The following is a 17,448-nucleotide window of genomic DNA, read 5'->3' as shown; positions in this document are numbered from 1 at the left end:
TGACTGGGGTGTGTATGGGGCAGTAGATTGCTCTGACTGGGGTGTGTATGGAGCAGTAGATTGCTCTGACTGGGGTGTAGCTGGGGCAGTAGATTGCTCTGACTGGGGTGTGTATGGGGCAGTAGATTGCTCTGACTGGGGTGTAGCTGGGGCAGTAGATTGCTCTGACTGGGGTGTGTATGGAGCAGTAGATTGCTCTGACTGGGGTGTGTATGGGGCAGTAGATTGCTCTGACTGGGGTGTAGCTGGGGCAGTAGATTGCTCTGACTGGGGTGTGTATGGGGCAGTAGATTGCTCTGACTGGGGTGTAGCTGGGGCAGTAGATTGCTCTGACTGGGGTGTGTATGGGGCAGTAGATTGCTCTGACTGGGGTGTGTATGGGGCAGTAGATTGCTCTGACTGGGGTGTGTATGGGGCAGTAGATTGCTCTGACTGGGGTGTGTATGGAGCAGTAGATTGCTCTGACTGGGGTGTAGCTGGGGCAGTAGATTGCTCTGACTGGGGTGTGTATGGAGCAGTAGATTGCTCTGACTGGGGTGTAGCTGGGGCAGTAGATTGCTCTGACTGGGGTGTGTATGGAGCAGTAGATTGCTCTGACTGGGGTGTGTATGGGGCAGTAGATTGCTCTGACTGGGGTGTAGCTGGGGCAGTAGATTGCTCTGACTGGGGTGTGTATGGGGCAGTAGATTGCTCTGACTGGGGTGTAGCTGGGGCAGTAGATTGCTCTGACTGGGGTGTGTATGGGGCAGTAGATTGCTCTGACTGGGGTGTGTATGGGGCAGTAGATTGCTCTGACTGGGGTGTAGCTGGGGCAGTAGATTGCTCTGACTGGGGTGTGGGTCTGACCAAACCACATCCTGCTTAGCTTCTGAGAGCTGACAAGATCAGACAAGGTGGTCATTCTATTGATATATCTTTGTGTGTATACTATACATAACCATTTCTAAAAATGTGCTGAATTGCACATTGTTGATTAGATCTCATAAGCTATTTTAAATATCTACTGTATTTGCTGAATTTATTTAGGTGTTTACACATATTGTAGTCAAACCCCTTCATCAGTCTTCTCTGTAGTTTCACTGAGCATTCTGCCTTATTTGTTTGTAAGACTGAATGGAAAGTCCAGGTAATGAAACACAGCAGCCTGTCTTCTGTGATTATGGCCTCACAAAAAAAAAAGTTACACTCACTTGGGCTCTCTGCTGATTGAAAATTTGAAATGTGTTTTTGGAGCGGGTTATGAGCCAGGGCTGCCCCTCCCTCAGCTGAGACTGTCCTCCTCCCCAAAAGGTTGCTGTGAAGGTGAGGCCAGTGTGCTCACAGGAGCCCGGATACCTGCTTCAAAGACACTGGCGGGGCGGCGCTGAGAGGAGTGAGTGGCATTGAGGCTGCAGGGGGAGTCTGCAATCAAGCCAGGCAGGAGCAGTGCCAAGCTAATTCCCCTTGAAATCTCCCTCTAATCCATCAGACTGGGTCAGGGCTCCTGCGCTGGCAGGTAATGAATTTCACTGCCTTGTGTGGCAGGATTGAGGAAAGAGATTCTTAACCTTGCTGAGCGCCAGCGGACAGCCCGACTCCAGCCGGTCCCGTCTCAAGGCAGGCTTGTCGGAGCGCGCACAGGACGCAGGAGAGCCCTTTCCTGGGGAGTCAGTGTAAGAGCAGGTGAGAAGTGCACAAGCACATGTCATGTGCAGGGCTCTGAAAAGCCATTAGGGTAAATGAAAATACTGTAAGTACGTGAGCTGCAAACACAAGAAGCAGTCAGTATAGTGCAGTGAGTTTATGTGTGTCCAGTGGATGCGCTTCTGTTAAATTGGTGGCTTATGTTATATAACATGACCAGTTTAACAGGACACCCCCTAGCTTCCAGCAGCTGCAGTCTGAAAAGCAATCAGTTGGAATGGAAATCAAGCAGTTTTTTTTGGGCTGGAACAGCCACTTGCGGTGCTGGTCGGTGTACTTTTTAACTGTGCTCGAGATCCTGTCCTTAATAAAAAGGAGGTACAGTATTTTTTTTCTACTTGTGACAATGGCACCTCCTGAAGGCCGAAATGGGTATTTCAGCCTGCAGTATGAATGAGCCCTTTTCTGCACCCTGCAGGGATACAACAGAAACACTGCCTCGTCAAGACTGTAGGTACCAAATCTTAAAACCTAACCCTGAAAAACAAAATAAACCACAGCGACCATGTCAATGTATTCAAGTGTAATTTTAAACCTCACCAACTCAAAACTAACCTTAAGATGAAAACATGATCACTAGCCCGTCTCAATGGCCTCTTGACTCAGCTCATCTACACCTCTGTCTGACCCGAACCGAAAAGAGACCTAATCCCTATCCCTGTTCGAATCGGAACCTCTTCCGTTTTACCTGAGCCCAACCAGGCACGATGATATACCTCTCACTCTAACCCCAGCCCCAGTACTCTTAGTCAAGACACGTCTGGCCTGTAAAACAGGTGGCTCATGAACTCAGCAGCATGACTAGCTTTCACAAACCCAGCAAAGGAGCAAAACATTGAAATTAAGGCACGTGTGTCAGGATTTACGGACAATGACAGTTGCCACACCCCTTCTGAGTGGCTGAAATTGCCTCTTAGAAAAACTCCCACACTTTCCAACAGATGCTTTAACCTATGAAGTAATCTGGACAGTTCGTTATTAAACAATCTGTATGTTTTCTCTAAGAAAAAAATGGTCATCTGAGCTGATAGACAGTAACCATTAGGCTATGGAGCCTTAAGTTCCTGTATTGGAATCAGAACACTGAATGGAGTTGGTATCTGAATGGTATCTGAAATCTACTGAGAGCTGCTATGTAGTCCATCTGTTGTTGTCCAAACATACAGCAGGCAGAGAATGCTATGGGAAGGCGTGTGCGATTTCATATATCTGTCACCATTGTGTTTGGAAACCTTAACAATTTTCACTAACAGTAGATATTGTTGGCATTTCGCACACTGAAATAAGCTGTAGCTACTGTAGATGCACACAGTCACACTGGGCGTTTGTTTCAGCTGTAATGCTCATCTCTGTAAGTTCTGTCTGGCCTCTGGAGCAGCACGTCGTTTTGAAGCGCTCTTGAACAGCAAAATCATGACTCACGCTCTGCGGCTGACGCACGCGGCCCTGATGCACTGCAATGGGACAAAGTGCTCTGCAATTAAATAATACATTTCCATGTATTTCATCTCCCGGGCCCACAGGGGCAGCGGCCTGTTGCTTTCACGGCGCGTGCTCGGATTCCTGAGGTCTCCGTGCAGCTGCTGGATGCTTTGCAACGAGGAGCTGTATCATCCCGCCTTGCACCTGAGGACCTGCCCTTCCAGATCTCCAGGACCCGGGAAGGGTGAGGGTGAGGTGAGCCCATTCGAAAGAGCAGCCGCCCTCTGTCAGGGAGGCTCAGCACGATGGACCCCTTTCAATTAGAACAAAATGCAAAACCAAAGTAAACAAATTGTGCTGAGAAAACAAGACATTATGAGAAACCAATTCAGCAACAAGAGGGAGCCAATTAAATCATGCCGCAGGTTATGTAGCCCTGCTCTATACCATTGTGACTGACTTCGCCTTCTGACGCAGGCAGGACAGAGACAGATTTAGAACTGCACTGGACAGGTGTTCTCCTGCCCCCTGCTGGAGGTGTCTTACGCTCTGTGTTCTTCAAGAACTGTCACAGACTCTGTGTCAGAAGAGCAGGCAGTCATGTGCTGCCAGGTAAGTGACTATCATGCGCAGCCACACCAGCAGAAATCATCCCTAACCTTTGCACAGAAAGCAGGAGAAGAATTCCACCAGGTCACGGGTGCCCCAGGAATTAAGCCTGTGGTTCTTTCAAATTAAGCATCTGCATTCAGCGTTGTGTCAGAGGCCTCTTATCTATAGCTGACGCAACAGTTGAGGGACATTGCTGTTACAGTTAAGCACTAATTTTAACACAGTCCCATTTGATTTGTTTGTCTGAAGCAATGACGGCATTTGCAACAGAAATAAAGAACAGAAGAGCGAAATGTAGTCAATGCACAGGTACACGTTGCACTGATGAAGTCTGCCTCCTTTGTTATTAATGAGGTAACTGACCGTCTTTCCAAAACCTGCTGGGAGGTTCCGCCTTCCCCTGCTCTAAACCCCCAGCCCTGATTGCAGCAGCAGATTGTCAGCTCGTCCTGCAAGAGAGTGTGAAGAGCACGTGTTGCATCGCAGGGCTGCGTCTGCCGCCGGAGCTGGCAGTTCGACTGCATTAAACATGAACAAGCCCACGAGGGCGGCAGGCGGGGAGAGACTGGATTGAGTCTCTGAGGCTGATTTAATGAGGGGTCAACATGATGAGGCTAAATGAGAAACTGGGAAGTTCTCCACATCCATGCATCCTGCATTACAAGTCGTTGTAATTTATGTTTCCCTGTGTAAAGCCCCTGCTTAATGCTTGGGCCACCTACTTGATGCCCACTCAAATTAGGCAACTATTTAACTAATTAGCTACACGCGTCTGACCCACACTGGTGCACTGCCTGTCACACAGGATGATATTTATTGTGCTAGCGGTATTGCTCAAGCCCCTAAGCTGCCACTTCTCTGAGGCCTGTTTTCATGCACACAGCTCATGCTGCTGTTGTGGGAGGCACAGGAAGGTCACGGGGACGGACGAGAGGCGCCAGCAGCATAGCAGCATGGCAGAATGGCAGTGACTTATCTTCGTCGATCCCTCCAGGGCTCCTTGCACTAGACTCTGACCTCACTCCCTGCTCCCCCTCAGGAGGGGGGAGCACCGCGTCTGCCCAGACACTGCTTCACAACACTGCAGGGAAAAAAACAAACCAGAGTCTCCATCCCTGTTGATCTTCAAGTTCCTGCTATCAAACAAAAAAAACAAAAAAAAGATGCTATTGATTTTATTTTGCTGTTTTTCTTGTGGTGTTTTAAATGGTGGCCTTTATTCTTCTTGAAAGGAGCTGGATTAGAAGGAAAAGAGGCCTTTGGTGTTTGCTTTAAATTCCATGAGCATTGCTTTTGAAGACGGCAGCAGATTCGAGATTTTTACCGAAAACCCATAAAAGTCATGTAGGAAGACACAAGTATGATGCATCCCTTCTCCTTCTGCAACATTCTGCAAAGATTTAGTCCTAATGCTGCCTGAGGCTCACTTCTTCATTGCCTAAGCAACAGCATTTTGATTGCACAGAGTACAATGCCTTTACTAATGATAGAAGTCCGTGATGAGGCTCTGAATGAGTCAGTTTACCACAAATGATACAGGAATGGACAAGAATGTATGACTGTTTCTTTTGCTATGCTTTGATCTGGAGTTCCAGATTAAAATTTTAAGGCATGTCGCTTTATTGTTCTCCAAAATATGTGAAAGTCAGAGATGCGAGTTTAGACGTTGCTGGACTGAAGTTCATGATCCGCTTTTTTTTCACAAGCTTCGGCAAAGTAGATTTAGTGTGGTATAGGGAATTTATGTTGTGTTTATGGACAGAGTTACAGTCAAAACAACATTCCATGAGAAAGAAAAATATGAATTGCTTGATAACTGTACTAAATTCCACGTTGACGTTGTAATATATGTGTAGATGCCTATCACATTGTCATGATGGAATTGCTGTATTTGCAATATCACCTTTTATTTTCTCTTGGGCATTTAAAATGACAGATAAAGACTTCCACAAAGTCCAGGCAGACTTCTCCTTGTTTTTATTTCCATCACAGCCAATTAAAATAAATGAACTCCACTGTCAGATGATTCCAGATCATAAAAAATTGACTTGATACTTCATTCAAAAGATGTTCACACATGTTAATCACATCGTAAAGATCTGTCATAAAACTTATAATTGACTCAGAATTAGTAGAACTTGAGTTGGAAGGGTTCCAGCATGCAAAAAAAAACATGCTAGAGGAATAATTTAAATGAAGAACCTTTTAGACATCTATTAACTGCATACTTGATCTTGTGTTGTTACGATTTTTTTCATAAAGTTTTATTGTACAGAAATTGAACTGCTCTTAAATGTGAACTAAGAGCAGATTGATGGTGGAGCTAGTTCGAGTTGAATACATAATCACAGTGCCATTTTCGAGTTTAGATCTATGACCTCCCTTGAACAGTCAGTCTGAGCTAGGTGTATATTAGGTGGCAGTGTTTCGAAATTAATGCTTGTGTATGATACCTACAGTATGCAACTATGCCCAATTGCATTTCCATACACAACTGCACAGTAATTTCATTTTAGGCAATTGTCAACTACAGTATGTGCAACTATGACAACTATTAGGTAATACTAAACTGGAAAGTTTCACATTGATGCCATTCAAGGTGAAGACCTCTCGAACTCTTGAGAGAAGATTCAGATTTCATTTGTAGTTTGTGTTGGACATTTGCTTTGGCCTCAGCTCAAAGACTTCTGCTTGCAGGGTTAGTCAGTGATGAAGTGGGGGAGAGCTTCTCCTGTAAGTAGAAGAAGCTTAAGAGATTAAAAACCTGGTGGGCAGCCAGGGTATCAGAGCCAGCTGGGGAGTATTGCATGCACGCCACATAGAACCGACTGGAATTCTGGTCCCTACGTTTAGCTCTGACTGTCTGTCTGGCAAACAGAACCAAGCATGACAATGAGATTCAGGCATGACGGAGAGTCCTGCCACCTGCAAGAGAGAGATAGGAACAGAATTCAAATAAGGGGGGGAAAGCACAGGAAATTAAAGAAAAATTCATTAGAAAAATAACAATAATAAAACATTCTCCTGCGCACTGATATTTCATCAGTTTTGTTTAAAATGTCTGCACACTATGGGGGCAAGACCTCTCATCAGTGTTTGTGTTAAAGGTTAATGAGAAATTGCTTAACTAATTAACTTGCAGGGTGGTTTGTCTGACCTCTCTTTTGTTCAGCTATAATAGTCCCACTCCTTCCCTGCAGCAGACAGGACTTCCATGGAAGAGCTGCCATTGAATGTTTAAATGGCTTTCTGTTATGTGGAACGGATTGGCGAGTTCTGGCTCCACTAACGCTTAGTCAACCTGATAACATTATTTTATTTTTTTTCTCTGTTTTGTGGAGAAGCATGTTAATCACCGAAAAATACAAGGGGACTCACAGATACTTAAAAGAACGTTGACATCAGTTTCCAAGGTCGTGGTGATAAGGAAGTCCATCAGCAGCTACATGTTGTCTTGCTTTTGGTTTCTGTGGTGGAAACCAATTGAATGTTCCAGCGCTTATCTTTTTTCCTCTGGATTTATATTGTGCAACAGTGCGTCTGTTGTTTGTTTCGCCACAAGCATTCACAGGTTAATGAGCATGATGTTGAAAATTGCCCTTCTAATTAGACATTGTTACTGTAATAAATGTCTGTCATTATCCTGATTAATCCCCTCATTCACTTACAATTATGCACACAGTACAGTCTGTACATAAATGTTATGATTTGTGGTGCATATTCACAATCTAACGTACGCTTGCTGACTGATTAATAACAGCCTTCTTAAAATAAGCTAAAAAGAAATAAGAAATAACTTTCAAAGAATGTATTCGAAAACAGGAAGGAGGAAAAAAGCTAATTACAGAACTTCTAAGCACACATGCACGGAGCTCTTGAAGAACAGTGTGTAGGTGTGCACATCTTTGAGACAGATTCTGTATCACTGAGTTGCCACGACAACCCTTCGGGTAGAGGAGACTGAGCAGGAAAGTGCAGCCATAAAAGGGGACCGCAGGGACTTCTGGGAAATGTCGTTTGTGGTCATTCTGCTCTTTTTAATTTTGTCGGCGATCTTAAAAAAAAAGGTTTAAAGGAGCAATAACTAAGATGATCATTTTCATTCGTTCTGCAGACATGACCTTCAGAAAACAGGTTGTCTGCCAGGTTACATTTCCAGGAAACAGTACAGAACACCAGGGCATCAGCTCCAAGGAGCCTGGTTCTGAGAGACAACAGGCACCATGGCTTGTGCAACATCAGGACTGGGCCGAGGCCTGTTCTCTGGCCCAGCCGGCGGTGTTCACTCTTTGGCCCAGACAGCGCCACTCTGGACCCGTGTCACATCACTGGATGCCAGTGCGGTAGATCAGCTCTTCTGCTGGGCAGCTGCAGGGCTGTCAACAGCAGGCATGGGCTCTGTCAGCACTCCGATGAGGCTCAAGCGATGAGTAGCTCAGCGGGCAGGCGAGTGTGTCTTTGTGAACAGAACTGTGCGTCTCATTCTCTCCGGAGACAGTCCAGGCATCCGCGCCGATCCTGCACAGGGCTGGTCAAGTGCTAATCAAATAAGGGCAGGTAAAGTTTGGTTCCATGCTGAAACCCAGGCAGGCTTCTGTACAGCGGACAGTCACAGGTCCTTTAAGATGTGCTGGAACGCACAGTCAGCTCTGCTGGGCAGCCGCTTATGGTGAATCCATCAGACTTGAGCAACCATGCGGATCAAGTGAACCCGGACTTTGATTTGTCTCTAGTCTGGGGCACATATACACATCCTGTAATAAGTGAATAATTGTCTGCCATTTTCTTTTTAACTAAATCTTTTTTAGGAGCTCCATTCTGTGCTTAAGACAGCTAACATCGATAGCTCTTACTTCGTCTCTGGACTCTTCCATGGACACCCACGGTGGACAGGAAGTGACATAAGTTGGAACACCTGCTCCCAGACAACAGGTGCCACTCATGCAGATCCTGCCTCTGTCCATTTTCTTGCCGGATTTAATGGCTGGACTGGGTGCTGTCTCAGACAGGGTCTACCTGAGTCCTTTGAGCGCAGACTCCAGTTCTCTTTCAAACCCAGGCTGTGTGCTGGAGCTCTCAGCACGACACACCAGCTGCAGACGCAGGGGAGTGATTTTCTATACGAGCGAAGTGCTAGCGAGCGGATAAGAATGGAAGCACCCCTCCCCTCCTCCTCCTCTCTCCACCAGGCTCGTCTCTGCTCCCCCTCCAGCCTGATGTCATTAGCAGAGCAGGCTGGCTACTGAGCTGCCCGGCGCTCTCTCGGTGGCTCTGTGACCCTGCGGACCGGCTCTCGCACGAAGCACGCTCCTTCTCAGACTGCTGTGATTCCGGCCAGCCTGCTCAGCGGGAGCAGCCGAGCGGAGACGGAGCCCAGCCTCCGCCAGCCCCTGCCAGCCCGCCCAGGTGAGTGCAGCTCAGCGCCTCTGCCGCCCTGCAGCGTGTGCTAGTGCTCGTGCCTGTCGTGTCTTTCCGTGTGTCTCAGCCCCCGTTCCCAGTCCTGTGTCTTTTCCACCCACCGGGAGCCCGGGGGTGAGGGAGAGGGTCCTCGAAGTTCAGTGTGGAAACCTCGAGTCAGGAAGGAGGCAAGTGAGGGGAGAGATGTTGAAGTGGATCAGACTAGAAGCTGCATCTGTTAGTAATTTAATTAACAGGGCTGTACTTCACAGTCACTTCATGTGCAATCAGGCTTGTTAGCAAGAGAGACATGCCATCGCTCTCCCGCGTCCTGCAGCTGACGGAGGACTTTAAAGACTTGATGAGGAAGTGCTGCCGCCTCCATTCTGAACTCCACTCACAGCCAATTAATTGTGCTCACGGCGAAGTCTCAGGGACCCTGGTTTCTTTCTAAATGTGCTGTCAGATTGGAGCTAGGTCCAGTTTTGTAACTTCAACAAAGCAAAAAAGAACCTATTCCCGGTGCATTTGTGGTGTGTTTGTTTGAAAAAAAAAACATGCATTTTTGTTAAAAGATTTGGCCGAAGAATTAATCAGAAACAGGTCAAATACAGTCCTTGAAAAAATGCACAGCTGTGGTACCTGGTCAGGTAACATATAATACAGTAGATTAACCTAAGAGATTAGTTCATTTTTCTGAGTTTCCAAGGGGATGCATTTTAATTTAGAAAATGGCTACCTTCCAATATATGTTCTTGCAGTTTCCCTGTAATGATGTGACATGGAAGAAAACACAAAACCTTCTGAGCAATGAGATGGCACAGGCTCTTAACTGTGATGCTATGTAAGCTCAGGTTCTGCTGGCAACCTGAAATCTTAAACAGATACAGTACATTTTAAATCCTGTCATGCGTGACGAAGGCTTCAGCGCTGTTTGGGCTGAGCTGTTTCTGCCCACGGCTGCTGGTTGTGTCCAGGGGTCCATGTGTCATGGCTCTAAATCTGAAGTTAGACGGTGCGATCTGAGCACCGATCGCCTCGTCTGGAGCCGAGCGGAGGCGATAAATGGCGCATGACTCACCAGTCCAGGCTCGAGTCAGCAGAGCCTGCGCCACTCCCGGCCTCTAACACCACATTTCCTGTCTCCTTCCTGATGGAGGGGAGTGATAGCTGCGATCCTGGGGGCCTTATTTCACGTCACCAGCAATCAGATAAGTGGGGCTCCTGCAGGACCCCGAGCAGAGGCTGACATTTCGCCCCGGCTTTTGTCGCACTCGCGGTGACACAAGTAATCGCCGAACCCGAGCCGAGGGTCACTGGGAGACGCCACGGCAACCAGGGGCGTGCGCCGTAACGTATGTGTGCACAAACCGTGGGGTTTAGCGTGTGAGGCCACCGCCCTGGGGTTCACTCCTGGGAGGAAAGGGGGCGCAGCCAGGTTGATAAAGCATTTGCACAGGGTGATGATGGGTGTCAGGAGAGGGCAGGCCAGCTCAGACACACAGAGGTCAGCCTGAAGCTGAAAGGGGGAAATCCTGGAGCTCACATGGGAGTGATCATGCCCGATGGATGTCCTCCACTTGAGCTGAGTCTTGGTAGTTCCTCCCCTGGGCTGCGGCGTGCTCCCAGCCTTCAGCTGGAGTCGGGGAAACGTTACACACCTGCGCGTTTCTCTCGGCCGTTCTGTGCCCTGCAGGACACCTCCTCCTAATCCCGGCTCTCTCTCCTGCAGCCGGGGAAGCGCAGGTGTCGGGACGTCCTGGCGCTGGGGGCGCCTCCATGGCGGCCCGTGTTCGGGAACCCCGCTGTCCTCGCTGCTCCTGCGGGGCGGGGGGCCAGCGTTTCGGGGTGCGCTCCCACCTGCACCTCTTCTACGAGGACTGCGCCTTCTCGGGGCCGCGGGGCGAAGAGGAGATGGAGCTGAAGAGGGCGTCTCTCTCCTGGTCCTCCCTGCTCTGGAAGGTACGGCGCTGAGCACCGACGCGCACAACACAGCCACCCCCCCTTCCGGGGGCGCGGCCAACAGACCGCTTGACCACACAGGTGTGTCTCACACTTTCACTTCTAACCACAAGGGCTGTGGGAGTGTTTCTGAGTCACTGACACCAGAATTAAACACAGAGGTAAGACTTGTGTGGTAGGAAAGCCCATCTTCAAAGACACTTTAAAACAAAAAACAAATACAAGCTATTCTTCTTCTTATTATTGTTATTATTAATAATAATAATAATAATCGCCCTTGAGAGAGACACATCACCTGAACAGCTCCACCACATTGTCCCACTGTGTTAAAAAATATGTGCATATAAAAGCTGCTTGGATTACATTTTCAGTCGAATGAATTAGTAAGTGAAGTCATGCTCATCTGTTTAAATGTCTTCTGCTGTGGTGGACAGTCCTAAGCACAAATCTACTGGTCCATATTGTCCATCGTGTCTTTACATCACCAGTGGGCTGGGACTGGGAAAAGGCGGCAGTTTATTCCATTGAGAAGGGAATCGATTGGCAGTATCAGGCTGATTCTGGGCTACAGGGCATGTAGCTGTGACTGGGGATGACTGACAACTGGGCCCTCAGGCTCAGCTGGCCGGCGTGTCCTCTGTGGTCCCTGTAGCTCTGCCTCCCTCTCTCGCGCTCTGGCAGGAGCTCTGGCTGTGGGAATGGAAGAGGGGTCAGAATCTGTCCAGAGCCACATTTGTCAGAATCCTCTCATGAGGAAACCGGGAACGTGGAGGGAGTGAACCCCAGGGAGCGTATGCGTAAGACCCTGCTGTCCCCCCCCCCCTGCAGGCCTGCCTCACCGCCGGGGTCCTGCTGGCAGCAACCGGAGGGCTGGCGCTGGGCATGGGCCTCCTCCTGCCCCCCAGGATCGAGGGCTTCGGGGAGGGAGACCTGCTGCTGGTGGACGAGCGAGCCGTGTGGCACAACCGCGCCCTGGCAGCCTGCCGCCTGGCCGGGGGCCTGCTGCTGGCCCTGGGCGGCACCGCGCTCCTGGCGTGCGCCCTGGCGGCCAGGACGAGGCCGGACAGCTGCGCCCGCCACGGAGGGCTCGCCCCCCAGGCCACGGCCATCGCCTGCGTGTCGCCAATACGCTCCGGCCTCTGGCCCACGGGGAGCGTGCAGCCCACACCGCGGCCCTGACGCTGCCCGCCGACAGGGGGCAGTCTTCTTCACCCCGCGGGTGCTGCCCGGCGCGGCGCTGCTGACTTCTCCCTGATCCCTGCTGGTTGCGTACGATCTGTCAGGGTCGTGTGAGACAGGAGGTCCGTACCCCCCTCCCTCTCTCTCTCCCTCTCTATGGGCCTGAGTCTGTGTTCGTGCTTCTTGCCTTGGGTTTAATAAACGCAGCTCTGATGACTACGCCCGCTCGTCTGTGCTCATGCTGCTCCCGGATGGCTGTTCTTTCTATTCTTTTTTTCTAGTCTCACTCCATCCATTTTCTAACTGCTTCCTTAAAATTCAGGGTCCCAGGGGAGCCGGAGCCCGTCCTGGAAAACACGGATGCAAGGCAGGGTCGCCAGTCCATCACGAGGCACGCACGCGCGCGCGCACACACACACACACACACACACACCAGGGCCAGTTAATCTACCAGCATGTCTGGGGACTGTGGGAAGAAGCCAGAGCAGCTGGAGGAAACCCTCACAAACACAGGGAGAAGAGACTAACTCCACACAGACAGCACCCCAGGTCTGGAGCCCAACCCAGGACCCCAGCGAGGCTAAACCACCGCGCCACTGTGGCACCCTAGCCTGAGCCACGTCTTTATTCATATAAGCACCGGGCACAGGGCACAGGCAGGAGCCGCCCTCCCCCTGGGTCACTGCAGGGTCACAGAGAGAAGGGGCGTCTCAGGACAGCCAACGCAGCTCCTCCCTGGGCAGGAAACTGGGGTGCCTGGGGAAACTGGGGCAGGTCATGCGAACTCCACACAGACAGAAGCCAACCAGAACAGAACCGCAGGGTCCTGCAGCCATGCGGCACCGCGCCATCACCGCTGTCACACAATATTGGTTACAAACCACAGCGGCTCCTCGGGCCAGAGATCGTGTTGGTTCCTGCAGCGTCAGGAGGGCTAGAGAGCACATCTGCTCATCTCCTCCTGGGTGGGGCACCCTCCCATCACAGGGTGACCCCACAGCCATGCTGGTCCCCACTTGCACAGTGGGTGGACTGGGGCAGCTGGGGTCCAGCTCCTCAATCAAGCAACAACAGCCACGTCTGCATGAACATACAGGACTCGAACCCACAACCTGTCCATGCTGAGCCCCAGGACTCCATCACTATGCAATGCGGCCCCACTGTAGAACAGTAATCCAAATCAGTTATGAGATCAGTAGGCATTGGTCGTTTTTCTGAGGTAAGTATTGATATATTATAATATGAGAAAGAGTGTCTCATTTATTTGAGCTGAGGTCGGGAAGAGGGCAGGGCTGGGGTTTAGGAATCTCACCCTCCATTGGGATTTGATATGATAATACAGACCCTCCTGCAGACGAGAGTCTCTGTGCGCCACGGAATCACATCACTGAGCACTGTGTCATGATGTGAAATGAAATCAAATTTAATTAGATTTCAAACTCAGCGGGAGGATGCTTATCTTGCAATTCTGAAAACCCTTTAAAGGGCAAATCTAAAAAAAAAAGCTTCCTGTCTTTGTAATTAAAACCTCCCTTTTTTCTGATCCTAATGCAGTGAAAGAAATGCTGTCTTCTCTAATGACCACCTTCAACGGCAAACATTACTCACTGCAGACTGAAGCTGCACTGACGCCCCTCCGAGTCTGGGTCTAAGGCAGACTGAGCGGATGACAAACACACAGCATATGAAGGGTAGATTGTCAGAATGTGTGAGCAGGGAATATCAGGCAACAAGACAGAAGATCTTTCTAAACACAGCCTCTGATATAAAGGGTTCCACAAAAACATACCCTGAAGATTTTTTGTTAACTCTCATTGCCATTTACTTTTTTTTCCAAATCGATTGTGATTTTAGTTATTTACTGTTAATTGGGTAAGATTTTTTATTTTTTAAAGATAGATCATAAGTACAATTTATTATTATTATTATTATTATTATTATTAATTGTAAACTGGTATTAGAGGTGTGATTGATTGATTAGCTGAAGAAAGGGTAGAAAATAATGCCGGATTGCAACTAAAATTAGAACTGAAAAGTGCTTTTACTTTTTAATTTTTTTTGGTTAAAATGATAATTGGAGAATTAATTCCATGAACAGTTAATATCAACGGGGGTTTTAAGGAAATGTGGACAGGCGTGAGCGGTGCTTTCTCAGCGGTTTAGAGAATCAATACGGTTTCAGGACATCACCCTTTCATGCCGATAAACGCAGAGGTTGCATACCTAGCACTCCGAAATGAATATATGGCGTGAGCGATTTGTTTTTTGTTTCAACAGTTCTTTGAAATCAGTTTTCTTCTGCGGAGCTGCAAGGACTCGGGTCCCGGGAGAGTTAATGCGATTCTGTGGCCCACGAACGGCCTTTTCTCCCAACTCGCCCTTGAACGGATCCAGAGATCGCGTTTTAAAAGCAACATTTTCCAATGCGGAAGCTAAGATAAATGTAAAAAGTTTCAGATGTAATCTATGAATATTGTATGTATATGAATACATGCAGACAGGTATAAAGCGCACATACACGTCTATTGATAATGGGCAATTTAGCAGACACTGTAACCCAGAGAGCAACTCGCCTAGAGTTACCATCAAATTACCAGATAATCCTCAGATTTGTGTCTCTTCTGAAGAAGGGAGCTATGAGAGAGAGAGTTCGGTGTACTCACTAGGACTGTCAAAGACTCCAGACCCTTCAGCCTCCTCGCAGTCAGAAATGAGAAAAAAATAAAATAGACGTTCATTCGCAAAGTTCTTCCTCTCTTGCTGTTACACAACATGACCACAAGATGGCAGCACAATGCAAGTAGAAATGCGTGCCTGGTATCCCTACCCGGCTTGTGAGATTGGAAACTAAGCCTGACAGGAAGCTTTAAAACAAGACAGGATTAATGTATAAAGTATCACTAATGTATTAGTGAAAATGATCATTTTTTACATTTTTTACAGTTGCCTCTGGTTTTGTTATATTTCAATCACGTAATACGTTATAATATAATATAATAATGTAATATAATGTTGTCTAGAAATAAGAGACCATTCTAAAGTGGTCAAAATGTCCGCTGGTTTTGCTGGTTTGGCTGGTTTTGGAGGCTGTGCGTCCTGAGCTCCAGTGTGTGTGTGCCTGCGGCAGGCTGAGAGTGGGGCAGCCACACCCGAAGAAGGCTCCACAGCCGAAAGGTTGTGTTTCTTTTCTTCTCTTCCCAGTTGACTTGACTCCCGCTGCTGTCTGGCCTTGCAACGGCCCAGAGCCCCCAGCCGCCTCACATCCCCCTTCGCAGAGCCACGACGGGCAAGCCTGCCCCCCCGGCAGAAGGCAGGGGCTGCGGTGTCCTTGGACGAACCCACTCTCACGCGCACCTGTCACGGAACGCATTCGTGGGGGCACCTCTCACCGCCAACGCCCGCGCGCTAATGAATCAAGTGTCTCTCCTCACACTCTTCCCTGTTTACACCCTCCCACTCCGCTCAGTCCCCGCTCACCAGTGAGACACCCTGGGCTGTCTCTGGTACTGGGCTACAGCTCTCGGCCGGACTCTTTTGGCTGCCCATCCTAGTTCTTTTGTTTCGACCACGACTTTTGCCTTTTGCTTCTCGGGTTTGGATGCCAGTCGGTTGCAACAACCTTCTGTCTCAGCGCCGCATTGGGTCCAACCTGCTGCTCCTGACGCCATCGTTGACAGCACCCAGTTTTCTGCTGCCAGCCCCCCACTCCCTCGCGCAGTGAGAGGGGTCCACTGCAGTGTTTGTGCGCCTGTCCTGCACCATGGTTCAGCTGTTTTCACTGCACACAGAAAAATCTGTAAAAAAAAGTCTGTGAGCTTTTGCATTCAACATTTGCTGGCATCTTCTGAACAGCATTGACTTCAAAAAGATGTTTCCTGTTCTATTTATCAGTCTCTCGCATCGACTTTTATTTTTGGACCAATGTGGCTTAGTTCTTGTTTACCGAACTGCTTCAGTGACATTGGAGGGTTTCCTCGCATGAATGGATCCCTTCAAGTCCTGCTATAACACCAGCAGGGTTTAGGCCCGGACTTTGACTGGACCGGTCTGACCAGACAAATGTCCTCTCCTGCAGCTGCTCTGCTGGAGATCTGCCTGTATGTGCGGGCCCATTGTCTTGCTGCCTGACCCACTTTGAGCTGGGTTTGAGCTGACGAAGGGACAGCCAGACAATGCAGGGTCTGTCAATGAAGACGAGCAGAGCAGCCCCACGCCGTGACACTCACACCGCTGGCCTGACAATCGCGATGAGCTTCTTCTGTCGAAAGGCAGTGCTTCGTTTTCCCTAAACAAAACACTTCCATTGCACACGGCTCTAGGGCATTTGATGAACGAAAGAGACCCAGACAGCCCTGCAGCCCTGCTCTGTACCCTTGACAGGAAGCCCACCCAGGAGGTGCCCAGATCACCTTCTGCACCCTGGGGTCCAGGAGCCAGCACTCGCCCTCACGAGCTCACGAGATCAGGCGGGGGGGTCAAGCAGGAGTCAGAGAATGTTGCCTCTACAAAAACAAAACCAGCCAGCTCACCTCCACTCAGTAGCAGTGTGGCTGTGTTTTTCTCCCAGTACAGAAATAAAATCCCAGCTGTGCGTGCACAGCAAGTTTTGCAAAGCTGCACAACAACCCTCAGGGCTGCGGGCTTTTTTTATTTTTTTTGTCGCCCGTTTGCCTTGTATCGCTGAGATGGAGGAGAACATCGGAGGCCGTGCGCGCGCTGACGCCAGCCCGAAGTTGCAGGGCGGAGCCAGGGAGCCCCGCAGGAGACCTGGGGCTCGGGAGAGGTCACTCAGCTGATGAGGCAGGCCGGCCAGCGCCGACCCCTCCAGCCACGTCACTGCAAACGTCGCATTCCGCCATGTCTTCGTTAGCCCTGAAGCACTCAATTGGCCCTGATGCTGAACGTGACTGAAAGGATGAGGGGAGAATGAGAACAGTGATTTGCAGAGGAAAGGCAGGGCAGCACCTGGGTGTCTGCTCCTTTCTGTGTTGTATTTTTCTGCTCCGTCTTTAACACTCCGCTGTGTACTGGGGCTGACAGGACCACACGTTACTTTACTCCTGTGTTGCATGAACCCCTTAAAAAATACCAACACTCTTACCAACGCCAGTGTCACGCCTTACAAACAACACAAACACGGTTACTTCAGCAATTAACTGCTGTAGGATCTTCTTTCACAGTGTCCCTGAAGGC

The 17,448-nt window shown here is 49.3% G+C and overlaps 1 protein-coding gene across 1 annotated transcript; it reads left to right on the top strand.

Annotated features, from left to right (window-relative positions):
• The first annotated feature begins 10,849 nt into the window (after positions 1-10,849).
• Positions 10,850-12,472, top strand: LOC148817837 (neurensin-1-like). The gene is made up of 2 exons (XM_088937529.1): positions 10,850-11,076; positions 11,905-12,472. The coding sequence occupies exons 1-2, from the start codon at positions 10,894-10,896 to the stop codon at positions 12,253-12,255; spliced, it is 534 nt and encodes a 177-aa protein (XP_088793655.1). The 5' UTR covers positions 10,850-10,893; the 3' UTR covers positions 12,256-12,472.
• The last annotated feature ends 4,976 nt before the right edge of the window (positions 12,473-17,448 follow it).

This window comes from Atractosteus spatula, chromosome 19 (assembly GCF_055471065.1).
Source record: "Atractosteus spatula isolate fAtrSpa1 chromosome 19, fAtrSpa1.hap1, whole genome shotgun sequence".
NCBI classification, from domain to species: Eukaryota; Metazoa; Chordata; class Actinopteri; order Semionotiformes; family Lepisosteidae; genus Atractosteus; species Atractosteus spatula.
This window is presented reverse-complemented; position numbering and strand designations above follow the sequence as displayed.